The 26,769-nt window shown below is 47.2% G+C and overlaps 2 protein-coding genes across 3 annotated transcripts; both read left to right on the forward strand.

Annotated features, from left to right (window-relative positions):
• The first annotated feature begins 513 nt into the window (after positions 1-513).
• Positions 514-10,485, forward strand: LOC142891664 (large neutral amino acids transporter small subunit 4-like). 2 transcript variants are annotated; one of them, XM_076031365.1, is made up of 15 exons: positions 514-664; positions 1,825-2,145; positions 4,230-4,551; positions 4,632-4,687; positions 4,782-4,858; positions 6,816-6,908; positions 7,076-7,209; positions 7,645-7,841; positions 7,950-8,093; positions 8,282-8,299; positions 8,860-8,995; positions 9,092-9,221; positions 9,524-9,597; positions 9,681-9,804; positions 9,892-10,485. In XM_076031365.1, exons 2-15 carry the CDS (start codon positions 1,986-1,988, stop codon positions 10,051-10,053), a joined length of 1,827 nt encoding a protein of 608 aa, XP_075887480.1. In that variant the 5' UTR covers positions 514-664; positions 1,825-1,985; the 3' UTR covers positions 10,054-10,485. The 2 variants fall into 2 exon arrangements, with proteins under 2 accessions (XP_075887480.1, XP_075887481.1); XM_076031366.1 differs by lacking the exon at positions 8,282-8,299.
• A 2,808-nt stretch (positions 10,486-13,293) lies between these two features.
• On the forward strand, positions 13,294-24,954 carry pitpnab (phosphatidylinositol transfer protein, alpha b). Its single transcript, XM_076031373.1, has 12 exons — positions 13,294-13,735; positions 17,973-18,003; positions 20,092-20,237; positions 21,250-21,341; positions 21,951-21,958; positions 22,126-22,200; positions 22,287-22,370; positions 22,442-22,519; positions 23,149-23,259; positions 23,373-23,495; positions 23,592-23,674; positions 24,488-24,954. The coding sequence occupies exons 1-11, from the start codon at positions 13,719-13,721 to the stop codon at positions 23,637-23,639; spliced, it is 813 nt and encodes a 270-aa protein (XP_075887488.1). The 5' UTR covers positions 13,294-13,718; the 3' UTR covers positions 23,640-23,674; positions 24,488-24,954.
• Positions 24,955-26,769: the final 1,815 nt, after the last annotated feature.

Below are 26,769 nucleotides of genomic sequence, written 5' to 3' on the forward strand. Positions count from 1 at the left end.
GATGGAGGGGGGGGAGGGAGAGAGAGAGAGAGCCGCAAATGATCAAAAGGTCTGGAAATCTCATCAGAGAGTTTGACGCATTTTACACAGCGGAAAGACAACAACAGTAAAAACCAAAAAAACGAAGAGCCAATCGAAAGTCCACGCTCGCTGCTCTACATTTGCAGGTCGGATCAACAATCAGCATCATGTGGCGCGTCATTGATCATGCAAACAACACCATAACGTCGTGTTTCCTCGATGAGGGTGCCGTCACATTGTTTTCGAGACAAAACACCCCAACTCGTCAACACTTCAATAGCACATTGATTGTCGCTTGCGACGATGAAAGAAGCCTATTGCGTTTCCCCTGAGACGTTGTTCGGCTTGGTTGTCGTTTAACACCTTGATAAAAAATAAATAAATAAATAAATAAATAAAAATAAAAATCTGAATCTATCCATCTCTGTTTCCACTGTTTGTTTTTATTCCTTCCGCACTTATTCCTCCTAAAATCAATCAATCGCCTGTGGCGTTCTGACGTCATGCGTGTGATTGATCAGCAGGGGGCGTCACCCAAGTACCTAAGCCCTCTGTGTATATAAACCTGGCGTTGGACGGGGCCTCCTGCTCACTGAGCTGGTCCAGAGTGCAGCTGGGAGCCGGACAGCGGAGGGTAGGAGAGGTAAGAAAGTTTGTCACATGTTTCATCTGTTGTTTCTCTGACCACTAACTTCAATCAGTGCAGGTCTCTAGGCTGTCTGTGAACTCTACATATAAGAAGTCAATTCCTTGACTCACTTCATAGAAAATATGAACAGTTCTGGAAATGCACCCCTTTGTGATGTCACAAAAGGTGCTGATACTTCCCCTAGGTTGTGACAACACTGGCTGTTTCTTCCGAGCTCTCCACCGCCTTGTTTTCATTCTCTTCCATTCAAAGCATCAACTTTGTAACTGCGCAGTAGTCACCCAGTGTTACACTGTTACTGAGAGTGGCTCGCCCCCAGTGGTGTCCCTTTGTTGTTCTGCGAGATCCAAAACTGACTGCAGAAATTTACATCAGACGAAATTTAACACACAGATTGTGTGTGGGTGCAAGTGCAATGAAGTGTGTGTGTGTGTGTGTGTGTGTGTGTGTGTGTGTGTGTGTGTGTGTGTGTGTGTGTGTGTGTGTGTGTGTGTTTTCGTGCGTGTCTGTGTGTGTTGCTGGCCGAGCAGCCAACCTTTATTGTTTGCCTGGCAGTTGCTTCGTGTTTTGGATGCGCCACAGTAATTACACAGAGTTACAGTTGGATGGGCCTGAGAGGGCATCATGTACGACAGGAGGGGTGGAGGTCTGCAGACAGACAGACAGACAACAGCCAGAACCCCTCAATTCTATCCAGTTTGGACCAGTTTGGCCCTTTCACCAAACAGTAGAATCCCTGTGACAGCCTCCACAGATTCTACTTTTTTTGTGCTTGTGCCTGTGCAGTGATGTAAGCTGTTTGTCCCTGCAGCGGAGCGACACAATCCTGCGCATCACAGCGGGGGACAGGATGGGGTGGGGGTGGGGGTGGTGGGGTGGCGGGGTGCTAATTGGCAATTCTATGCCTGAGATGCCATAAAGACTGTACGTCAGTTCAGCGAAAACAAGGCTGTTGTTGGTGTGAAGGGAGTAAAAACACAACAAAAGTGGCTTCAGTTCAGCAACATGAGTGCCATTGATTTGCTTCTGTCGTGGCGAGGTGGACTCGTGGTTTATCACCGCTATCTTGACATGATAAAAAGAAACGCTCCAGTCCCTCTGTGACGCTGTGATAGGCTAACTATAAACCCTCCCCGTGTCTTTTGTCTCCACAGATCAGTGATCCTTCATCCTGAGCGTCAGACACAGGGGCCCAGTCTCTCTCTCTCTCTCTCTCTCTCTCTCTCTCTCTGCCCTTCCAGCGTTGCTCTCAGCTGTCTCCTCTGGTCCCTCTCCACTCCACTCCTTCCCCAGTACCTGCTCCCAACCTCCAACCATGGCTCCGACCCTGGCCACAGCGTTCGCCAGGCGCTGGTGGATGGCGGTGACGGCCATCATTGAGAACCTGCTGTTCTCCGCCGTGCTGCTGGGATGGGGCTCGCTCCTCATCATGCTCAAGTCCGAGGGCTTCTACTCCTACATGTGCAACGGGGAAGGTGAGTCGCGGCCGCAAGTCCACCCTTTGATCTCTCACTTTCTCACCGGGTTTCTTCTGACACTCTTCCCCGGTGCTACCTTCAGACTTGTGAACATCTCCTTCACTTGCTTCTTATCGTCAGATTTTCTTTATGGGATTCAGCTCAAACCTGAGGCCTGATTGTCTTTTCTACTATAGGCATGACTTTCCGCTAAAGGAGTCATAGAATCTTGTTTATTCTACTAATTCTATTACATTTTAAAAGAATAAACAAAGGAAACTATGGATGAACCTTGTTGGATTAAGGAGTCCTAGACTGTTTAGTTTCACCCACCCTGCTAAAGGTTGGATGGTTAAACAGTAAAGTGAGTCACATTGAGTTTTGGCACAGTGATGCCACCTGGCAGCAGACTGACTCTGCAGGAACAGAGAAAGCCCTCCACCACCCAACCCCAATCCATTTGGTGTCTAATGCCTCTCTTGTCCTTCCCCTGTTATGGCCCTAAAGTTATCCCGGCGCTTTTTGTCTTCTTCGCCACAAAGGTGGAATTGATGAACACAATGGTCCCAGTCAGGCCAAGTGGGAGAGAGCAAGCTCAAGTGAACCTGAGCGAGGAATCAGGCCAGGCTGCTCCTTTGTAACACAGGTGATGGAGACTCCTGGCTGCAAGCAAATTAATTTGCTCAACATCACCTCATCACTGGCCCTGCTTTCTTTTTTCTTTTTTTTTTTTAAAATCCTTCTCCTTTTTTCTCCTCCTACTTCCCTTTTTTGATTTGCAAAAAGATGCCAACAGATGATAAAGACAGTAAAGGTGACAGTTTATCACTGCATAACAATACCACCGTGTTGGTGTCTCCAGCTCAGAGAACATTTACCAGAGACGGTCGTTCAAGCACCCAGCATATCTGGTATTCAGTGTGTATGCATGCATTTTTTTTTTTTTTTTTTTTTTTTTTTTTACACAACTTTTAACCAGCAGTCGGACTTTGATTGTATCCTTCATCAGCAGCGGGTTGGGTTCTTGCCCATTTTGCCCAAATGCAAAAAAGAAAATATCCCTGATTCAGGGAAATGTTTCCAGGGTGTGCAACACTTGAATGGGCATCGAAGAGCTGACTTCAAGCTTTGAGGGGCGCCCTGAAGCGTGCAGGTTGTCTCAGCGGTGTAGCTTACATAAGAGCTCAGCACCGCGCCCAAACCCACCGCGTGTGACATGTGAGAGAGACAAACAGAGATTCACCACTTTATTACAGTTCATATCGTCTAAAGTCCAGCGATATGGCACTGATAGAAAAGTGATGAGCACTAGAAATCAGACAGTCGAGATTAAGTTGGCATGTGCTCCAGAGCAGGATCCAGCTTGAGTTCCCACAATGCTGACTCGAAAAAGCTTGTAAAATGTCAAACGTACAGCGCACCTTTAACGCGGGCAGTTCCAATTCCACCTTTTCTCAACTGAGCAGAGCTTCTAAAACAACTGCGTCACTCAGCATGTTCTTATAGATTTTTTTTCTTGGCCTTTGAAGTCGTTCAACCTCGCAGGTACAATCACATGCCGGATGACTTTTGCACTGTGTCGTGAAATGCGTCACTGTGCTTCGCGCACACGTGCCATCGGTATGATAGCGAACTACGACCACAGTGGCGTTGGCCTACTGATACAAAACAAGCACGCCGTGTGACTCTGAAAGCATCAGCCTTCTCACAACTCACCTGGACTTTGCCCCTGGCTTATTTTTTATATTATCTTGTTGCATTTTGCCGACAATAACGCCAGCTCAGCTTATCACCTTCAACCCCCAGCTGCTTCCCAGCGCGCTCATAAAACCAAAATACCAACTATGCTAAGACAGATTTGCAGAGTCCTACGGGCCAAAAATTCATTTATGGCCAATCCATCCCTTCCACATCCACTCAATGTCCATAAAACAAAGCTCGGCCAACCAGACAGACAATGGCAAACGTCCGTTTTATGGCAAATAATAAATGAGACAAACAGCATTGTGCCAAAGGCAGGATGGGTGCTGGAAATGGGAGAAGAGTGTATCAGAACAAACCTTTCAGAGTTTTCACCACCAAAAACTTTGGATTTTGCCCAGGTATCGACAGCCTGGGTGCCAACAGCTCCAGCTTCAACCTGTCCGAGCCCCAGCTGCTGCCACCACAGGGGCTGGACGAGGGCGGGGTGGAGTACTTTGACACCGACGGCTTGGTGGTCGGCCTGGGAGACGGGGTAGAGATGAGGCCCCTGGGCCCCACGGACGACCAGCTGAGGATGAACGGCTGGCTGATCTGCAAGGACCAGGACGAGATGCTGAACCTGGCGTTCACCGCCGGCTCCTTCCTGCTCTCGGCCATCACGCTGCCGCTGGGCATCGTCATGGACAAGTACGGGCCGCGCAAGCTGCGTCTGCTGGGCAGGTGAGGCCACTGAAGACCACTCCTTCCAGGATTCTATAGGTGTATATACATTAATATTTGACACGAGCCTCTGTTTGCAGCTTTTGCTTTGGATTGTCCTGCCTGCTCATTGCCTACGGCGCCTACAAGCCAAACGGTGAGTCACGGGTCCCGCCGTCGCTCTCCTCACAGCGGCTCAGCTCACGCCTGAGCTCACACCCCCGTCGCTTTTTTTTGTTTTCCTTTTGCAGAACTCTCCGTCCTGATCTTCATCGCCCTGACTTTCAATGGCTTCGGGGGCATGTGCCTGACCTTCACCTCTCTCACAGTAAGTGTCTGCAAGGATGTGCGCGCTTTCAAACTATTTCCTGCTGTTTATTTTTAATCTGCACACTGAAGGTCTTTGTCTGGCCGTGGGCGCCCTCTTTGGCCCGAGGCCTGGCCAAACTCTCCCCTGCTCTCCCCTCCCGTCCTCTTGTCTGCCCCTTTGTTTTGTTTTGTGTTGCACAATTTTATATTTATTTATTTTGCCTTTCCTCACTGCACTCTTTGCCCCCCCCCCCTGACAACCTGCTGATCTCTGAGGAGCAGTGGCAGGTTGTGTTGACTCCAGAGATCAAATGATGAGGTTTGCAGGTGATCTCACATTAAAGGGGCCCTGCTAACACGCTGCCAGTCTAGGTCAAAAGCTGCATTTCTATTACCGCTAGAATTGCATTAAAAAACTGGTGTAAAAAACAGTTAAACTTGGACTTATGCGCTTCACCTGCAAATTGCAGTTGTGCTTTGTTGAAATATTAGAAATATCGCTTTTATTTTGCAAAAAAAATTGTTATGGAAACGCAGCTAAAGTTACTCTAACTGAAATCTTGGCTGAAACTATTCTTTGCGGAAGTGGTTTTTTTATTCACACTGGCAGGAAAAAATAAACCAAACAACCAACCAGTGATGCCCATGAAGGTGTGTAGGATTTGCAGGGTCAAGGCCTCGCCGTTCCTTCACTTTCCGCCTTCCTTTCCCTGCCATGGTGACTCCCCCGGCAGTCCTGCGCCATCACATGGCGATGCTCTTCACAACAAGAGCGCCTCTATGCATTAATTCCTCTCATAAAAGGCTCCTTTTACGCACATAACTTCTTGCTGTAAACCCCCCCCCCCCACACACCTCCATGTCCTGGGTGGTATTTATGGCATCTACCTAAATCTATCAAACCCCCGAATGACCTCAACGTAGTAAAACAATGATTTAGTACGTTCTTTGCGCTTTCTTCCTTTAGGTTTGAGGTCGTCATGGCTCCACTGTGGAATGCATGTAAATGCCCCCCCCCCCACACACACACACAGTCACCCGTTCACTTTACCTCCAGCCAGGGTAATTTATCGACTGTACATGAAAGCAGCCGGTTGTTGGGTTTAATCATTAGCCTCCGCGCCTTGATTGGCTGATCGCAGCCAGACCTCGGACCTTCAATCTCAGCTGAGCGGCGTTAGGTAACGCTCGGCTCCTCTCAGAAGTCACCGCTGGCTTCCTGCCAAGTCGTGACCTTTTGCTTTTGTCTGGTGGCAGCAGAAAATGGATATGTTTTCGAATCTTGCTCTAACATTCCTCGCGACTTCGGAAAGCTTTAACTCGGCGATCATAGTGCAAACGTTTCTGTCGCTGCGGCGTGCGCAGTAAACACAGACGGGCCCCCCAACCTCAGCGCCCCTGGTCTTATGTAATAGAATGTGCTTGCGTGAAACAAGGGCAGCTCACAAATTCTCGCAGTTTGGATTGTTTTTCCCAGCCACTGCGCTCCCTGGCCAGTCTGTTTCCTTCCTGACTCTCTGTCCTGCAAGGGCAACGTTGCAGGAGGGGAAAACAATCAGTCGCCCCCCATTTAATTGTTTCAGCTGCGTGGAAGTTGTTGGCATTTGTTTAACGTGCGGAGCAGCTGTTCCACATTGCTTCAACTCCGCCGGCCTGCCACTTTGTTATGCTTTCTCTCGTCTCTGATGTTCTGTCTTGGGGAGCCGGATCTGCTTGCTAATTGGTTGTCACAGTCAACCCTCACTTTGGTCTCAGTAGGAAGTGTGCTCACAGTGTTCCTGGACTCCAGCATAGGGCAGCTACACGGCAGACCAGATCACTGTAGTCCCACCACCGGGTAGTTTAACCTTTAGACAGGGAACCTCACTGAGATGAGGCCCATTAACTCATTTTCTTGCTTGTGTTTTTGTGAATTGATTGATGAAAAAAAAAAAGAAGAACTAGAAATCCGCTGACAGCTGCTGCTTCCCCCTCAGCTCGCCAACATGTTTGGAGACCTCCGCTCCACATTCATCGCCCTGATGATCGGCTCCTACGCCTCCTCCGCTGTCACCTTCCCTGGTATCAAGGTAACCAACGGCCGCTCTGGCATCCTCACAAGAATGTGTGTCAGTCTTGACCAGGACAAACGTTGACTTTTGACCTTCAAGCATGCATTTAAATTTGGTTTGTGTGTGTGTGTGTGTGTGTGTGTGTGTGTGTGTGTGTGTGTGTGTGTGTGTGGTCCTCTCAACAGGTGATCTATGACTTGGGCGTGCCTTTTATCAGCATTCTGGTGGTGTGGGCGGCTTGTGCCGGACTGGTCTTCTTCAACTGCTTCTTCAACTGGCCACTGGAGCCTTTCCCAGGACCAGAGGACATGGACTACACGTAAGTCACCAGTAGTCAGCACAAAGTCGATCTGAGCTGAGCGACTCACGTCTTAAAGAAAAGCATCGCTGTTGAGTAAAGGTCCCGTGTGATATTGATTTCAGAAAAGTTAAGTTAAAAAAAAAGAAATATCTATACTCCATACTGAAAAAGAACATTTAGCTCTCTGTTTGCAGCCTCCTGCAAAAATGTGCAGCGTCCTGTCCGATGGTTGTGTTGCAGGTCTAGAGACAAACAAAATGCACCTTGTCACTTTAACATTCTGATCTTTGTCGGTCAACAAGCAAAGGAACAAAAGGATGGAGTTTTCTTATTTCTTGATTTCTTGCTTTTGCCTACACAAGTTGAGGCTCAATACATAAACGCCGGCAAACAGCGACTTTTCACCACTTTGGTATCACCCTTCATCGCCTCCCTCTTCTCGCCTTCTCTCAGTGTGAAGATCAAGTTCAGCTGGCTGGGCTTCGACCACAAAATCACCGGCAAGCGCTTCTACCAGCAGGTGACCACAGTGGGCCGCCGCCTCAGCGTGGGCAGCAGCCTGAAGCAGAACGAGGTGGCCGCCAAGGACGGAAACAAGCTGTGCCTCTCCACAATGGACCTGGAGATGGAGAGCAAGGCGCAGAACGAGTGTAAGGACGTAGAGGTGCTTTTGTTGGGACGCAAAAAAAAAAAAAAAAAAAAATCTTGTGTCAGCGCGCCCTCACGCCTGTCCTCTGCTCCTCTCTGCCCCTCCGCAGCCCAGTCGTTCCTGAAAACCATCACCACCCCCCTATTCCTGCTCAGCCTGGTGACCATGTGCATGACGCAGCTCCGCCTCCTCTTCTACATGGGTGCCATGAACAGCGTCCTGGAGTCACTCACTGATGGAGACCTCAACACAGGTATGCATTTTTACAGTTGACAATCTCTCTCTCTCTCTCTCTCTCTCTCTCTCTCTCTCTCTCTCTCGCTCTCTCTCCATATATATAAGTCTGCACCTGTGTGTATAATGTATCAACTGTTTTTGTTGTCCTTGTTGTTGTTTGTTTGTTTGGGACTTACTTTCTTTTTATCTAAAATCAATTTTCAGTGGAAAAAATGGAAGTTGGTAAGGACCTAGTGTTTTAGTGGTATCAGTCCTACTGATGCATCAGAAATAATGGTGATCTAACATTGAGTCACACATAGTTCCAGTAATGTCAGCACCATTTCCTCACTCTCGTCATCGCTGTTGTTGCCATTTCATGACTTGACCTTGGGCAGCTGTCGACACCTTGGTCTTAATACCTTCAAGCTTTCATCTAAAACCCCCAGGCACTACGCATTGTACTTAATAACTAACTCTGACATTTCAGAAACTGCTGATTCAATCACCTTCACTTGACGTACTTCCCATTTACCATAACCACTCCGAGCCATAAAACCCCTTACGAAAACGCACCCAGCAGACTTTGAAAAGCGGCTTTTCTCTGCATCTATTGTTCTTTTCCTCAATGTGACTCCACTGCCCCAAGCTAATAATTAACTGTGCCATCATAGCCATTAACCAAGTAGAAAAAGGCAGTGAACCTTCCCCGTTATTAGATTCCTCCTGCCCATTCCCTCTGTACTTCCTGAACCTCATCTAAGCAGGCCTCTAATCAGTCTTTCTCCTCGCTACTCTCTCAGTCAGCCTGTACTCCTCCATCTTTGGCATGCTGCAGCTGCTCTGCCTCCTGACCACCCCCGTCATTGGCCAGATCATGGACTGGAAGCTGAAGGACTGTGACGACGGGGAGGAGGAGGAGAAGAAGCCCGGCAGCAAGTGAGTCGGACCTCCTGGCGAATACAGTGACGATCAAAGCAATGGTCCTTGCAGGTGGATCATTTGACCTTTGACCCCCATTTGTTTGACAAATAGGGTGGAGAAAAATCAGGGCCGGGATAAAAAGATGCAAAAAGTGACCAATGCCTTGCGAGCGTTCGTCTGCACCAACACACTCCTTGTGGGATTCGGGGTCACCTGCTTGATTCCCAATTTGCACCTGCAGGTGAGTCTCACTCAAGGTGTTAAAGGGCCAAATCGCCAAATAACTTCTCTTTAACGCAAATGACCTTTTGGTTACAAAATGACACAAAAAGAAGATTAAGCTTGAAATATTCTTTCGAAGTGTCTTTATGATATTGGTCTTTATATCAGGTGTAGCCAACCTAGGCTAGGCAAGACTAACAGGCAGATATTTAAAGGCGTTCACATTAACTATGCTTCCTGACCACTAGATGCTTCTGAATCTTACGCACTGCACCTTTAATGGCAGAATGAAGTCAATGTTTTCTTTGCTCCTCTTTCCAGATCGTGTCGTTTGTCCTGCACACTGTGGTGAGAGGGTTTATTCACTCCTCGGTAGGCGGCCTCTACGCTGCTGTGTAAGTATCTGCAACTCTGAATGCCAAACCTCAAACTTCATCGAACTGGGAAACTAATGCTCTCCCTGCCGTCCCGCCTCCAGCTTCCCGTCCTCCCAGTTCGGCAGTCTAACAGGCATGCAGTCTCTGGTCAGCGCCGTGTTCGCTCTGCTCCAGCAGCCCCTCTTCTTGGCTATGATGGGACCCCTGGAGGGAGACCCATTCTGGGTGAGGATGCACGCACGCATGCTCTCAAAAATACACGCCGCCTAATTAAAACCTCCAGGCTTTGCTAATCCGAGCGCCTTCCTCCAGGTCAACATCGGCCTCCTCATTCTCAGCGCCACGGGATACCTGCTGCCGCTCTACCTCATCTGCTACAGGAGGACGCTGGCAAAGGAGCAAGAAGAGAGGGAGGAAAACGCCAAGATCTACATCAAAATCAACGGCTCAGACATCCCCGAGGCCTACGTTTAGAGGAGCACGGATGAGTGAAGGACGAAGAGACACTGGAGTACCAGGAACACCTCCATCGACACAAAGAGGTGTCGAAATCTCACCCATTTAGAGTATCACACACAAACACACAATGTAATTGTTATTAAAGGTGAAGCGGGGCAGGCGGTGACGAGCCGGAAAGTGACACTCAGACGGTTGTTCAAAAAGGAAGGAGGAAAGACTGTGAAAGGAAAGAGGCGACGGTCCTCTGCATTCCCCCCAAAATCCTCTGACTTTTCATTTGTCTGAGAGACACGCTGGTGTCGCACAACTCCCCATGGAACACTGATTTCTTTCTTTCTTTTTTTCACTGGTCCGGCGCCAGGATGAGCCTCGATGCGTCAACAGCAGCCTCCACGCTTTGTGCGATGACAAACCTGTTTGTAATGCGTTGGCTTCAAAAAAACAAAATCATTCCCGACTGTAAATCTCTCTTCATTAAGCGAAGGTTGGGTGGCGATGGTGTGAGGCAAGTGTGGACTGAATGGCTTTAATGAGCGACGGGAGTCTTTAGTGTTGATCCTTCTCTGTCTGAATAACGGAAGTGCAGACGCGGTACTGTACGTGCTTGATAGATAGCGAACCAAACTGACACGTTGCGTTGCTTGATTTATTTATTTTATTTCCTGTTTGGCTAGTTTTGATTTTATACTTTGAGTTTACTACTGGCGCCTTCTAAATATACTTTTCAACACTGTGCATATATGTTCTTTTTCTTTTTCTTTTTTGAAGTCCTTTTAACAAACCTCTATCTGTGTAGCGTATCTGGTAAACATTGTTCAGACATTCCTAGCTGGAGTTTATGCGGCCCACTTGACTACAGTAGGAGACTTTCAGCACTTTATACCCTCTGTAATCCTTTTCATTTCTACAAACAACATTCCCATTGCAACACTTCTCTCCCAGTGACTCTCCAAAGGGAAAAGGAATCGCTCCACTAGAATCTCGCTCCTCTTCTTCATGTGTGTATTTATTTTTCTTTTGCCCTCTCTCTTGCATTATGTGTTTAAAGTGCAGACAAAGTCTCTCGAGTGTGTTGCAGCTCACGTAGAGACGTCCTCTTGTTTTTGGCATCATTGTGTCAGGGCGGATGACTTTGGGGGACAATAAAATAAGTTGATCACTTTAAATTGATTTCTTTCATATCTGTTAAGACTGTATGAATCATTCCCAGCCACTCAGATTTTAACAAAAAGATCATTCAATGTAAATGTATGTCAAAAAAAGAAAGAAACAGAAAAAAGGAAAAACAACAGCAGATGGAAACTTGACATATACATAAGAGCCAGCAGAGGGCAGTGTGCAGCCCATCAAATGATTTAACCATGACAGTACTTTGGTGCTTATTAAAAGTAATTGCTTGGTTTGATCCACAATTACACAGACCCAGGGAGGCCTTTGTTTGTATTTTCCTTTTAATCATTTGTTTTTCCCTCATGCTGTTTTGAATGGCGCTACATGCATTGACCACAATCAGGAGAAAATGTGAGGGTGCACGGGAAAGAATGTAACCCTGTTTGTTTTGCAAATGCACCACAATACAACCCCCCCCCCCCCACCCACCCACCCCCCCCCGATAATGTGCCTACCCTCCCCCTCCTCGGCTCCATCGCCTTGTCGGGGGGAACGTCCAGGAGCAGAGGGCATGTCGAGTTACACGTGTGAGTGCAGTCTGCCTGACTCATTGATTCTTTATCTGACTGAGGTCTGCGCAGATGACAACCTATGGCCCTGACCGTGGCTGCAAGGTATCAGCAGGCCATCTGTGCAGGCTACTGATTAATCCGTGGTGGGGAAGTCACTTTTTTTTTTTTTACATTCATGTATTTATTCCGTTACTGCTCTTGGGATTTTTGTTTGGACTCATCTGTTATATCCAGGCAAAATATATATTTGAATATTTTCCTGAGCTACATGGCATATATTGGCCAGGTAGCTCCACATATTGTACTGTGTTGGCAGAACTAATTCGCTTGCTATTTCAAGTCAGTGCAGTCAGACGCTGCGAGGACGTTTTCAGAAACAAGCCTTTGTTTGGTTCCTCAAGAATCCTCGATGAACTCCTGAAAATGGGGTTCTCTTTTTTTCCCTCCCTGAATGCATGTTTAGCCCGGTCTCTCTGCTGTGCTACCTGACACCACCCTCCAGTGGATGCTCATCACCTGACACCCCACTCGCCAAGTCAACTGAGAATGGGTCCGAGTGTGCACCCGTTCCGCTGCTGCCTGCGCCTTTTCTTTTCCTGCTGCTGGATCATATAGTGAGGAAACTCATTGAAATGGCTCAATACAACTCAATACAAAAAAATAATAATAATGACACGTAAACAAATAAATTCCACGTTGGGAGAAATAATACCCTTTTTCTATTAAATCCCATTACACAATGAAATTAGATAGATAGATAGATAGATAGATAGATGGATGGATAGATAGATAGATAGATAGACAGAGATAAGTCCATTCATTCATTCATCACAGCAGGTGGAAGCCGCCAAGTAAGAATACAGAGGAATGATAAGCGGATGTTGGCAGACGGATACAGATGCGCTATAAATACAGCAGCAAACGCTGTTACATAATTTTAGAGTCTCTATCTCTCTCTCTCCCGCTCTCTCTCTCTCTCTCTCTCTCTCTCTCTCTCTCACACACACACACACACACACACACACACACACACACACACACACACACACACACTTGGATTAGGGACCTGTGATTCCTCCTCATCACGCGTCAACAGCATCCTGAAGGCCTGTTGGTGCAGTCTGGCCAGTGAAGTTTGCTCTGACAGAAACATTCTGATTGGCTGCAAGCCCACCGCGCACACCAGCGCATCCTCATCGGGTTCAAGCACATCCCAAGTCAGCAGGGGCTGTCTGGTGGGACGCAAACAGGAAGAGATTTGGAGATTTTTCTGGAGGGCAGACAATCACATTAGAGCCGGGATTTTATTCATTCATTTATTTATTTCTTAAAAGGCTTCCAGAGTTGACGCACCGTGCGTCTGCAGCTACGGTGGTCCCCATCACATGCCCATGTATATTCGCATGCTGGATAGCCACGCTCCTACGTCACCGAGGCTGCGATGACGCAGAGGATGTAGCGCTCGGAAGAAAAGCGGTTCTGGGAGACGATTGGCTGTGGCGCTGACTTCTCTGTTCTCGACGGCTTTTTTTTTTTTTTTTTCCCCCAAATATTTTTTTTTTTACAAGCACGACGCAAGCACTCTGGGATATTTGTTGCAGCTCGCTGTAATCTCATTTGAAACTACGGGCTAATCGTCGTTTGTTTTTTTTTTTGTTTTTTTATTATTATTATTATTATTGTTATTATTATTAATATTATTATTTTACCACAACTGCACGCATCCCACCGACCGACCGCCCTCCTGGCGCAGCGCTCCTCTCTTGCTTGCACCCTGCTCTGCACCGGCCTCGGCGCTCTGCCGCGCAACAGCACCGCCGCGCCGCGGCCCCGATCAGGAAGTGAACAGGCAGGGAAACAAGCGACAGTGGAGGTAGAATGACATAGAGGGTGAGAGGTGGGAGATAAAGCCTTAGCGAGGGAAGAAGAGCTCGGAGGATCGAAGCTGCCGCCGGACCGGAACCAGCTGCCTGGATACGCGCTGCGGCCGTTAAAAAAATGCTCATAAAGGAATTGTAAGTAGCTCGTGCGTGCGTGCGTGTGTGCGATGCGTGTGTGGGTGGGTGGGTGAAGGTCTTGCGCGTTTATCCGTCCGCCGTAGCATAGCGCTGACATTGTGGCCATCGCTCGCGGGAAGAGTTGGCAAGCAAGCGCGCGGCGCTTCCGCCACATCTGCCCCCCCCCCCCCCCCCCCATTCATCCCCTGCATCCGTCCTTATTTCCCACCGCACGCGCGCGTCTCCTTGAAGCTCCCATCCTCTACCCGGGAAGCGTGCATCCCGCACATTTTACGGAGGGCTGCTGCTGCATCGGCAACCGGCGCGGTGCCCTTCAACATCCCGCATCACGAAGCCGTCCGCGCGCACAGGGCGACGAGGAAGGACGCAGGGGAAGGAAGGGAGGAAGGCTTCGGCTTGATAAATAAATAGACAAATAAATCTGTCAATCAATAATAATAATCATAATAATAATAATGTTAACATCCCGGAGGATGTGGTGTGGAGAGGTGTCGGTGCTGGTGGTGCTCAGGACGGGGAGTCAGGGATGGCTAAGCCGCGCCGCGGAGTCTCCTCCATCCGCTGCATTAAGCCGCCGTGGCCATGTTATTGATGCACGGTGAAGGTGAAACGGCCGCTCGGGCGCGTTCCGGCATTTACCTCCGGAGGAATGGATGGTGGAGGTGTTGCCGAGCCCCGGGGTGGAGTGTTTGGTTTGCAGGTGACGGCTGGAAGATGACAGGTGTCGAAGGTTTTTGGCTGCATTTGTGAGGATGTGACTGACGGTGTGAAGCGGGATCATGCCAGCTTAAGTGTGCCCCCCCCCCACATCCTATTTATTTATTATTTAATTTTTTGGGGAGGGGTGGTGGTGGGGTGCCTGCACACGTTACTGGTTATTGTGGCACGTTTCGAGTTGCAGGCCTTGGCGTCTGAGGCCTGCACAGGATGGAGGAGTGAAGGAGAAGGCATGGATGCCACATGAAGACGTGAAAAGGGAGGATTCTGGGTTTAACGCGTCGTTCACACAGGATTCAGTTTGCTCTGCAGAGCTCATTATCCAACCTGAGTCATCAGCCTGGCTCCCCGGTGTTACATTAAAGTTGGAGTCATTGTCTTTCTTTTTTTCTTTTTTTTTTTTTTATCACCGCTCATCTTCAAGGAGAATTGAAACACTGTTTCGCACATTGAAACTGTATTTGTTAGCAATCACACCCCCCACTCCCATGCCCCCCTCTGTCACATGTGTTTAATCAATTAATGGTGCAAAAAGCTCCGGATGAGAGTGATGGCATGCCCAAAGATCTGAAGTGATTAGGGAGAGTCTGGGTCTCAGCAGTCTGCCCGGAAATTAATTAAATCGGTCACGATTAAATGCTGAATGCACTCAGCACACAGGCCTGGGGACTTGCACCCAGGCAGCAAGATACCATCACAGGGGTCAAGAGATAGTAAATTGGTCAGGCTGTAGTTTGGACTTGGAGCTGTTCACCTGCACCACTGACCCAAATCACTCCTGGTCTGCTTTTTCTCTACTTCTAGCATACAGCTTTTGCAGGAGAAGAGCCACTTCACACGCCATAGTGTTAAAAAAAATGAAAAAATGTAACAGGGACTGGTTGAAGAGGAGGATGAGACAGGGACAGAGTGGAGGACTGGAGAGGAGAGGAGAGGAGAGGTGTTTGTTTCGTGAAGTGAAACAGAGACATCTGATCTTTCTTCCAAGAGTGTTGGGCCAGAGACACAGTGTGAACGAGAGAGAGAGAGAGAGAGAGAGAGCATTTCCATCTTAGCAACCTTAAGGGTCCCATATTGTGTGTACATTTTTCTAATAATAATAATAATAATAATAATAATAATAATAATAATATAATCATAAAAGCTGCGAGCAGTGTTGATAAGGGTTGGGCTGTCCAAGCGAAAGCCGTCCCCCGTGGTGTGACTGTGGGCTGCGGTTTGTGAAGGGAAAAACCTCGCACTTCTCAAAGGTTCACATCTTGTGAAAAATGTAGTACTACTAAAAAAAATAATGTTTTTAGTTCCATAACCCCTTCCTAATGGAAACTAAGGCTGTTTATGTAGCTCATGCGTGTACCTCCACTTTAAATGGCCATAGAATGAAGTTAAAGTTGGTAAAGGTAATCAAAATGATTTGATTCTAATCATCAATGCCTTGTGTGTGTTATACGAACCAACATTATACGCCAACATTTTAGTTTTTTGGCTTGTGTACTTTAAAAAAAAAGTTGATAGAGTTAGATAGTTGATTTTTTTCAAACATGCGCAAACAGCGCACTTACGGTTTGTCAAAGGTCAAAAGTCAGAGTGAATGAGACAAACACGTGTGTTTTTTGTCCCATGTCTCTACGACCTTCCTAGAGGCCACCAAGGCCCTTTTAGTGTTTTTGCCTGTAGGTGGCGCTGCGGAGCAGCTAGAGTTTTCATTTATGGAATTTAATCAAATTTTCACCAGTCCCGAGCTCACTGACTTTGGTGAAATTCAGAGAATATTCAGAGGGTCAAAATAAGGTTGAAAGACGCACAGTGTGTCTCTGGCCTGTTGGTGAACTACCAGGAAACAAGAAAAATCCTGCCTTTGTGTGTTTTGTGATGATGTGGGCTAAAACCCAAATCTCTTTGAGTCAAGCCCCTTATGATGTCAAAAATAAAGTCTCAATAAACTCAGATATTATTTTGTTAGTTGCCTTATTCCAACCACCTAAAATATGTATTTTGGAAGATCAGATGTAGCTCATAAAAATAAGCAAACAATTCACGTAGTTATGTCTGATTTCCGTGCTGCCTCTCAATTGCCGGCACCATCGCTGCCTTCGTAGCAGCATCTGCTCCGCGCATGCTCTGCCTGGCTGCCACTCTGACCCAGATTACGTTTGGTGGCAAGTGGGATGCAGGATTATCTGAATTTAGGCATACATCGCACGGTTACAAAACAATCAACAAAGCCGCCTACTGTACATGTGAAGCAGTGTGAGAGAGCAGGATGGGGGGGGGCCGGTGTGTGTGTGTATGTGTGTGAATGGGAGTGAAGCGGGGGGGGGGGGGGGGCAGCATGTCTAAGATGCTGCCTCTGTCTGAATGACACAGAGCCTGGAAACATCTTGCCTGGTGCCTGGTGCCTGTGTGCATGTTGCAGAGCTGGAGGATGCACGACAGCAGCTTTTTTCAAAAAAAAACAACATTTTGACTGTCGCCATGCAGCGACCATCGGCACCACTTGACTGGACTTTTCCAAGAAAAGGATAAACAATGACTGATGCCACTCGCTGAAAATACATCTTCTAAATTCTGCCACAGCATTTTTTTTAATCAGCATTATTAGCTTGTAACCTTCCAATATGCAGCAGTGCTCTAAAACTGCTTTAATATATATATGCATTTATTAAAAAACTAAACACTATTTATTTAACTTTTTGTTTGTTTGTTTGTTTGTTTTTACTTTTTCAACATCTGTTTCATGCAAAAGTGCTGGACAGGATTGTGACTTTTTTGCGACATGCTGTCATTTCTCAGTCTGCTTTATTTCTCAACATCCTTTTGAAACCGCCGTGGTGAGGCAGACCAGGGTTACCAAAAAAAGACACACACACTCAAACACACAAATGCCACAACCAGAAAAAGACACCAATCACAAACGCGCCTATATAGTGTTCCCTGCTCTCAAACATCTTCAGACAAGCCACATACACAAAGCAGTGTTGCGCCCACAGCAGCGTCCTGACCTGCGTCATCGAGTCAGCTAGCCGAGAAACCAATCAATCCGCTCCACGTTGGTTGCTTCCAAAATAACGGCCAAGCTCTACAAAACCAACGCATCCAACCTGCGACAAAGAATGAAGCTACTCGGCCCTCACAGATGACAAAGAAGCAGATAAGACACTATACACACACACCCGGTCATACTCACGATAATACACACATTTCATCAATAGAACGTTTATCCTGCCAAGACGCTACAGCATGAGAGGGCATGGCAGTTAATAAAGATAATGTGTCCGCTGAGGTAGCCTCATGTAGACGTGTCAGGTGGGTGATTTGTTGAAGGCGTCACTTTACACTGGACATGCTGTAATAAAGGTCGGTCACGCTCACAGAGACAGGTCTTTGAATGCAAGTGTGCCAGTCGTATTTAGTGGCGGTGATCTGATCGAAGACACACAAAGCAATGCAATAAAATCAAGTGAAACTCTTTGGCTTTGCTGGAAACTAACTCCACCGTCGTCTCTTTCTGTTTCAGTCGAGTGATTCTTCCAATCTCTGTGGAGGAGGTAAGATTCATTCAAGCATATTCTACTTTGTGTGTCTGTCTGGCTATGTGTGTGTGTGTGACGTCCTCTGTTCCACCATCACACCATCAGTAATCGATGTATGTACGAAATATGTACAAAAGCACGCAGGCATAGAGGACAGGACTTTGTGATGTCACAAAGGGCATTGATACTTTTCCTTGATTAGTGACAAAACGTTGGGCTTGTTTGCGGCCTCTTCCATCTTCCAAATGTGCGGTAGGTATGACAAAGCCTTAGCATAGGTGGGAAGATGGAATAAAGCGTTTTTGTAGGAGGTTGATAGCAGGGGGTTAAATATGTGTTTATATGCATCCATCCATTTTTTAAAACACATATATACATATATTTGTACACACACACACATATATATGCATATAGATACATATATTTCTTTTGTTGGAGGATGTTTAATCCTGCAGGGCTGCTCCACTGGAGGTCAGGACAAACAGTAAAGATCAAACACTGGGTAAAGCTCGGGACCTTTGAAAAGGAGCCTTTTCATGTCGGAGCGGCGCATGTGTCCAGTCCGCCGAGTGAAGGACGGATGAAGAGAGCACCCTTCAAAGGTTAAGCCTCCACATCCAGTCAGTCTTTATCTGGGTCAAGAGCTCTGAATCAAAGTTTAAAGGACGAAGCGCAGCGCGCAAGACGCGCAAGACAACAACCACGACAAACGTCGACGCCAAGGCTTTCGATCGGACAGGCGGCCCAATCAACGCCCGCCTGCCTCCTCTGCTCTGCCCTGCATGTTCAATGAGTCACTTGAAACTGCTGCCATGACTGCCTGCGCCTTGACCGCCCTGCTGCCCCGCTGTCACTCTCCTGTTTGCTCGTGCTGACGCGAGGCCGCTCTCGTTTTGGCACGGCCATGTGAATTCTGAACCGCAAACTCTCGCCGCTCCAGTCGCCCGTGAACGATGCAGTTTAAGAGCAGCGTGTGAGGGAACACAGAGGGTTTCAAGGTGAAGACAACCAGGAAATGGCCAAGATGTAACATCACCTGCTTAGGTTCTTTTATTAGTTACCATTAGTGAACCAATCAAGGAGATTCTGGAGGCCGTTCACCTTGGAGACCAGCTGCAGATGTGGGTACGCGCCAGCCCGTTTGTTATGATTTAAAAAAAAGCCCACAATATTCTGCCATGTTACAAACAATTTCCCCAATAACACACACGGCACTTTCAGAAGAGGTTACTACACTAAAATAGGATCTTCAGACAGTTGAGTGCACTGCATGTCTCCCTTGCTCTCTGTCAGTGAATCACAGCCCTGCAGAACTTCCTCCTCGTGTCTCTCCTCTGTCAGACAAGAGGGCTTCCAGTTCTTTAGGGGAGAGGTGACTCAGAGGATAAAAATATGAGCGACAATGCAAGGGTGAAAAACGTAATAATAAAAAGCCTGTTTATGACGGGGACTAGAGTCTTTTATTCATTTTCTTGCATGGTGTTTGGCTGAACGTGGCCACGAATCTTCAATATCAAATATCTTAAGGTTATATATATATATATATATATATATACATATATATATATATATATATGTATAGCCTAACAAGCTGGAGTTGCTAAATGTCTGTTTGAGTGTTGGAACGTCTGGCTTGTGGTCTGGATTTGCATGGGGTTACGGGTTGGATTAGAGGTGATTAAGACATGAATGGAGCCATTGTTCTGTGCGTATGGACTCAACGCGATGGCGAAATGAGTGGAAGAAGGGACGAAAAGTGTAAACATTTTTCTGATTTTCAAGGTGGGGGGGGGTTGCGGGTGGTAGCGGCAACCTGAAAGCGATAACCATGTGATGGAAAAGGATGAGAGTGTGAACACTGAAGAGCTTATGAGTGTTTGTTGTGAAAGGAGAAGGTTATCAAGAGAAGGATCAGTAGTCAACACTAATCCAGCAGTCCAGGTCCTGATATGGAAACAGTGAAAGGAATATCTGTACTTCATCTCTCATATCCAGCATAACACACAACAACTGCATTTATTATTTGCAGCACCTTGTTTCACTGATTAAACCCACTCTAAACCCGTTTGAGTGCAACCTGCTATTTTCCCTGGTTTCCCCCAGTACCAGGTGGGCCAACTGTACTCTGTGGCCGAGGCCAGCAAGAACGAGACGGGCGGTGGAGAGGGAGTGGAGGTGCTGAAAAATGAGCCCTACGAGAAGGACGGCGAGAAGGGACAGTACACACACAAAATCTACCACTTGCAAAGGTGAGAGCTTCCACTCCCGTCGACGTTCATCCTGCCCTGAGAACGTCTTCAAGGGAACACACCGTCAGTGCACAGGTGCACGGAAAAAAGCAGAACCTGATCATCACCCTGTCTGTAAATTTATGGCGCACGGGGATTAGCCTAGCTTAGCATTCGGACTGAAAAACTCTCTGCCCCCAGGTTTATGTTAAAGGTCCATCGTGTAAGAATTAGCAGCACCTAGTGGTCAGAAAGCACATTGCAAGCAATGTCAATCCCAGTTTTCTGATGTCCTACTGGAGCTCACGTTTGTTTTTTACACCAAGTGTGAAAATCACTTTGGGGCACAATTACATTTGGAAATGTATCAAGCCAAAATCATTATTATTTTACATTATCGATGAATTTACTATTCTCTATTTATGGCCGTAGATCCCTTCAGATGTGGCCCACTGCTGCAAGCATGTCAGCTTGTGTGGTTCACTGTGTTCCCATCAGAAGGCACCTCTACTTGGTGACACAGTGCGACGGCGAAGCTTCAAGGATGTTTTGATGCAAACCCGCCGATAGAAATTAGCACGGCCTTGTCGTAGCGTCGAGGGTTTTTAAACGTTAGCGTGGCGACAGTGACGCTGGTTCTTTGAATAGTCCCCTTTCTCCAAGGTCACTCCTGCCTCAAAAGCGGCGAGCCGAGCTGCAGTCAGTTTGTCAGTTGGCAATCAAACAGTGCTGAGCGCTGCGCGGAGAGTCACACTTTCGCAGCCTCCTTTTATTCCTGAGAAAATTCAATCATTCCGAGGTCAAGGCCGGTGTGACCTCGCGGTGAAAGACCCAACAGGATTATCATTACGCCTGGGCACAATGGAGGATGAATAAACTGCCGCCAGTGTCCAATCACAGAGTTGCTGAGTGGCTTTTTTTTTTTTTTTTTTTTTTTTTTTTGAATAAATATCAACCTCCGCTGCTTGATACGATCTTAAGGTCATTTAAACAGATTATTTTTTTTCTCCTTTACTTTTTCCCCATCCTGCAGTAAAGTGCCGTCATTTGTCAGAATGTTGGCTCCAGCCTCTGCTCTCAACATCCATGAGAAAGCCTGGAACGCATATCCATACTGTCGCACAGGTAGCACACACACACACACACACACGCGCACACACACACACATCAGATGGAGGCCGCATACACCGGCGACAATAAGTAAAAATGTGTCCAACAGCAAATTCCACAACACAGGAAGTGACCAGCGACTTCCCTTTTTAACCTTCCTGCTGTCGACAGCATCCTGAACAACTCAAGGTGCTTTTCTGCTACATGAAAGGGCCCTCATTGCTTAAAATACCCCTCTGCGCTAAAAACAAACCAGTGAACACGACTGGCTGGGAGCTGGAGGAGGCCTCGGAGATCCTGCGCTCGCTCTCTGGTGTCCGTCCCTGCGTCTCCGTTACCTTGAAGGAGTCGCTGAATAATTTACAGTGTGTCCAGTGAGATGAGTCATGCAGTCACTCCAGCCTCTGAGGCTTCTTTGATCAGACACACACACACACACACACACACACACACACACACACACACACACACACACACACACACACTGACCACCTGTCTGACGTGCCTGACATATGGAAAGGCAAAACGTCTCAGCGTGTTGCCTCAATTTAATATTTCCTGACTGAATTTATTTTTCTCTCCTCTCTCGTTTGTTGCTGCGATGTCTGTCTTTCGGCTCTGCAGTTATCACTGTGAGTACTTCCTCTTTACTCTAATGCCTCACATATGTTGACAAAAATGTCGTAGTCCCGCTCAAAGAGAGCGGGACTACGAGAACGCAAAATCACCCTTAAAGTTGAGTTTTTTCCACACATATTCTCCTGATATCCTTTCGCTTCATTTTCATTTCTTTCTGCAGAACGAGTACATGAAGGACAACTTCCTGATCAAGATTGAGACATGGCACAAACCTGACATGGGGCATCTTGAAAATGTAACTGCAACTGGAACAGCAGCAACAGTTGTGTGGTTGGATATTCAGAGTGTTTGCCAGGTGTGTCTGACTGCGCTCTGCTTCAGGTGCACGGCTTGGACGCGGAGACCTGGAAAAAGGTGGACGTGGTCTACATTGACATTGCGGACAGAAGCCAAGTGGAGCATAAGGTAATGGAGTGACACGTCTGCGGGTTATCGTCTCCCCACGTGTCGCTTCTTCATGCCGCGTCTCTCCACAGGACTACAAGCTGGAGGAGGATCCCTGCAAGTACAAGTCGGTGAAGACGGCACGAGGGCCCCTGGGACCAGACTGGAAGGTACACAGCATGTGCATTCGGGATATAGACATTAACTTATATAGCAAACAGTACGAGTTTTGGGACACAGCAGTTTTGCAGTGTTTTGACAGTCGGTTTGCAGTATTTGATGAACAGATTTAAAGATCGGGCGATTTTTCTTTCATAAATTTGGCAGTATTTGTTTGTTGGGTTTTACTCTTTCATTTTTTTTGGATAAATTCAAAATTATCAATAAATATTGATATATTCCTATATTGATATATAATTAATATATTCCTGTTACTTTAATTTTTGTGAGACATTTGGATTCTGTAGGTTCTAATTAGTTACATTTTCTTACTTTAAGGCAGCAATTATGACTGCTGACATACTGACTCTATATGGAAGCAGCAATAAATGACATGTGGAGAAGTGTCAGTGTGTGAACCACATCATCATCAGCATCATCATCGTCATGTGGTTGAAAATCCAATATTAAGTCGCAGTTTCCGTTTTGTGCAGTTTCTCATTTTCCCCAGAACCATTCTGCCTTTCATTTTTTTTCACATTTAATTCCATTTTGGCAAAAACTAACATTTTTATTTTTTCTTGCATCCTTTCGAGTCAAATGTTCCGTGGCTGACATTCTTTTTATCTTGCCTTTGCAGAGGGAGCTCCCCAGCAAGAAAGACTGCCCACACATGTGTGCCTACAAGCTGGTCACTGTCAAATTCAAGTGGTGGGGCCTGCAAAATAAAGTGGAGAACTTCATCCAGAAGGTTGGTAAAGCCTCCTGTTCCCCACTCACGACTCCTGGCACCCGGACCAGGCAGCAGTAGCTTCAGCCTCGGAAAACTAAACCCGACAGTTTGCTCTCCCTTCGTCTCTGCAGCAAGAGAAGCGCTTGTTCACCAACTTCCACCGCCAGCTGTTCTGCTGGATCGACAAGTGGATCGACTTGAACATGGAGGACATTCGCCGCATGGAGGAGGAGACGCGCAAGGAGCTAGACGAAGTAAGTGATGGGAGGGGCCGAGATGGGGAGTGGGGGGCGTGGTGATTCGATTGGCTGACCACACTTTGTCCTTCCTTCCCCCTCTGTGTGTGTAAGATGAGGGTGAAGGACCCGGTCAAAGGGATGGTGGCGCTAGAGGACTGAAGCTGTGTCGGACCGTGAACGCTGCTGCTCATCAGGTGACAAGGACTTCTCCACCGTTTCACGTTTTTATTTTAAGGCAGTTTTAAGCAGGAGAGATGAGGAGGGCGTTACCATGAGGCCGCTGAACCTCCTTGCAGTTCATGAGCTTAGAGGGATTAACTTTAGGTTTAACTCCATCCATCCATCCATCCATCCATCTTCTATACCCGCTTCCTCCTGCACCCGGGTTAGCAGGGCTCTGCTGGAGCCTCTCCCACCCAACTCGCAGGAGACACTTCTGCTGCGGCGCGTTCGCAGCACAGCCATTAAAGTCAGCGTCCCAGAAGCGTGAGACGGCTCTGCTCTGGTAAAAACAAATTTTTTCACGCCTCATGCGTAGCCACAGTGTCAATGGCAGCAGGCAGGAAGTCAATGATTGGAAAACACGGTGGATCCGCTTGATTTTCATCATAATGTACAATGTGCTGGATTTAGTTTTTCTATGTGCTATATTTTGCTGTGAAACATCAACGTGACGCTTCAGCTTCAACACTGTTCAGTTGGGCTGTCAAATAATAAAGCACATTTGACTTTAAATACGAAACTATGATGAACAAAATGCAGGCAATCTTTAAATACCTGCATTTTGTATGATACCTGCAGTTCTGTTTATCATTATTTTTCTTTTGTACACACAGTGAGACAGTTGGGACGGGCAAAAGAGTTCTGTTTCACTGTAGTTTTCTTTAAATACCCGCCAAACTACCTGGGTTGTGGCGCCATCTTGCAATGCTTCACCTTACACGCATGTTTTTCAGCCTGCGAAGTGAATCCCCAGGAGACAACTTCTTCTTTTTGTCTCCTGACAGAAAGAATAGCCAGACACCAGCGGATTCACTTCCTCCTTCTGACACAACTGACACAGCGTCTGACCGGCCGGTTCAGCTCCTCCCCTCTCCGCCAGTCCACTCTGGCATTCAGGGACCTGGACGCAGAAAATTCCCCGACCTCCGCCTCCCTTAAGTACCATCTGTCTCTATTCGTTCTCCCTCCCCAGCCAGTGTCCCCCCTGTACTCCCCTGCACCCGGTGTGCTCTGAGGCCTCCAGCAGCGACACTGTAGGTCTCGTCAGTCGCTCCTCTGTCCTCTAGCAAAGCGTTCTAAACTCTGGAGAACAGCCCGGCTTTTCTCTGCAATTTAGGATTTATTCTATTTATGATATTCCGATGGTGTGTACATACATTATACCATTCAACCAGGTGGGGGGAGAGACGAGTCATTGTATTGAAATATATATAAATATATAAATATATATAAAAAGGGTTTTAAAAGATGATTTTGTCTGTAGGTTTGTCCGTGGGTGTCTTTCTTTGCGACGGAACTCTATCCGCTCAGTGTTCAAGAGTTGGTTTGTTTTTTGGCTGTTTTTTTTTTTTCTTCCTGTCATACTATTTTGTCATACTTCCCTCTTTCTCTCCACTCGTGTCATGCTTTACGCGGCGTTTCGTTTTGTCGTCTACACCCGTCCGCAATGCTTGTAGGCCCGCAGTGCGACCCTCAAAAATCCCCCCCCCCAGCGTTTTGTTTTCGAGGCTTTCGTTGCAGATTTCCCGCCGCTCGGAGAGTCGTGTATGTGTGCGAGTGCGCTCTTCTCTTTGTGTGTGTGTGTGCGGTGTGTGTGTGTGTGTGTGTGTGTGTGTGTACGTGCATGTGTGCGTTGTGGTAGCACCGTAAGGTTTCCCTCTCATTTTTTCTTTCGCCCACCTGATCTTTCGCTCTTTCACTGCAGCAGCTGCTCAAACAAGCCGAGGAGAACAGTCGAGTGCAGTAACTGAAGGTCACTTCAGATTTTAAACACACACACACACACACACACACACACACACACACACACACACACACACACACACACACACACACACACGCACGCACGCACGCAGGCAGCATCACGCCACACAGGGACAGAAACGAACTCCACCCACCGACTGAGCCGCCGCGGCAGCGACTTCGCCGCAGCTTCTCTCTCTGGCGACCAGCTGCTTGCTACAGCAGGTCCGCATCGGTTCCCCCTCCCGCCTCCTCCAGTGGATAAACGGTCTTATCCAGCGATAGCAATAACTACCATGACACGTCGGTCTCCTCCCCTCTGTCACCTCAAAGCCCAAACCGATTGTCAAGCGCGGCGAAGCTGCTGCCGGGTTTCGGCGTCGCTGCGGTGTGAACGCGAGCGCGCGCCTTCGTCTTCCTCCGGCTGTGGCTGGAGGCGGGGAAGGCGGGGAGGGCGGGGCATGAAGCAATGAAGGCGGAGGAGCGACGAGGGCAGGGCGTTCAAGCTGGTCTCGCTGACGTCCGTTTGGTCTTTGTGCACAGCAACCGTATCTATTTTGCGTTACGTTTGTTTCCTCACGATGAAAACTTTAAAGAGTAAGCAACAGAGTGTCGAAATAAGACCTGCCTGCATTCATATATTGGCTTGATAAGAAATTAGGAATAAAGTTTCAACGGCTTCAGAGCTGCCACCTTATTAAACATTTAGCAGAGGATTTTTTTCCCCGGCCCGTCGTCCTGCAGGGTTTCATTCATTGTGGACCTTTATTTTGAAATAGGAAGACACAGCAGACAGTTCGCACTAATGGCTCACTATTAATTCAAGTCCAACTGTTTTAAAAGCTCCGACTAAATCAAACGGGAACTACTTTACATTTCTTATGTAAACGTTACATTTGATGTAATAATAACAGCAGTACTGTGTCTCAGTTCTAAAGGGCTTTCATATATTTGAATAAACAACGTCAGCTCTGGCGTTTGATGATCCGAGTGAGGGCCTAATAATCTGTTTACATGTTTGCTTCGTATATTATACAGAGTCGGGCAATATCACAGTCAATTTAATTCTTTATCCAACGTTAAATGATGTTGTATCAAAACCCTGCACCAGCCAAATAGGCAGTAGGTTCAGTCTTTAGAGTCTTTAGAGCCATCACGACTCCAGTCTTCCAGAAGCAGCCTGTGCACCACAGTCCGACTGACTGAAGGAAACAAAATGAATCTGAATGAGCTTCTTTTCAATTGTCCACAGTGAGAGAAACACTACTACCTGCTCAGAGCATCACTGGTGAGTCGTTGGGGGTGCGTGTGAGACTTCTCTATA

The sequence above is a fragment of the Nelusetta ayraudi genome, unplaced genomic scaffold (assembly GCF_046127955.1).
Source record: "Nelusetta ayraudi isolate G7.1 ecotype Tasmania unplaced genomic scaffold, CSIRO-AGI_Nayr_v1 ptg000033l, whole genome shotgun sequence".
In the NCBI taxonomy this organism is placed as follows: Eukaryota; Metazoa; Chordata; class Actinopteri; order Tetraodontiformes; family Monacanthidae; genus Nelusetta; species Nelusetta ayraudi.

What these genes read in the sequence shown, in the direction of transcription:
- LOC142891664 (XM_076031365.1), top strand. Translation starts at nt 1,986, where the DNA reads ATGGCTCCGACCCTGGCCACAGCGTTCGCCAGGCGCTGGTGGATGGCG. An exon ending in CGGCGCCTACAAGCCAAACG is followed by an intron (nt 4,688 to 4,781) that starts GTGAGTCACGGG and finishes TTCCTTTTGCAG; the next exon opens with AACTCTCCGTCCTGATCTTC. An exon ending in TCACCTTCCCTGGTATCAAG is followed by an intron (nt 6,909 to 7,075) that starts GTAACCAACGGC and finishes TCCTCTCAACAG; the next exon opens with GTGATCTATGACTTGGGCGT.
- pitpnab (XM_076031373.1), top strand. An exon ending in TTCCAATCTCTGTGGAGGAG is followed by an intron (nt 18,004 to 20,091) that starts GTAAGATTCATT and finishes GGTTTCCCCCAG; the next exon opens with TACCAGGTGGGCCAACTGTA. An exon ending in ACATGGGGCATCTTGAAAAT is followed by an intron (nt 22,201 to 22,286) that starts GTAACTGCAACT and finishes GCTCTGCTTCAG; the next exon opens with GTGCACGGCTTGGACGCGGA.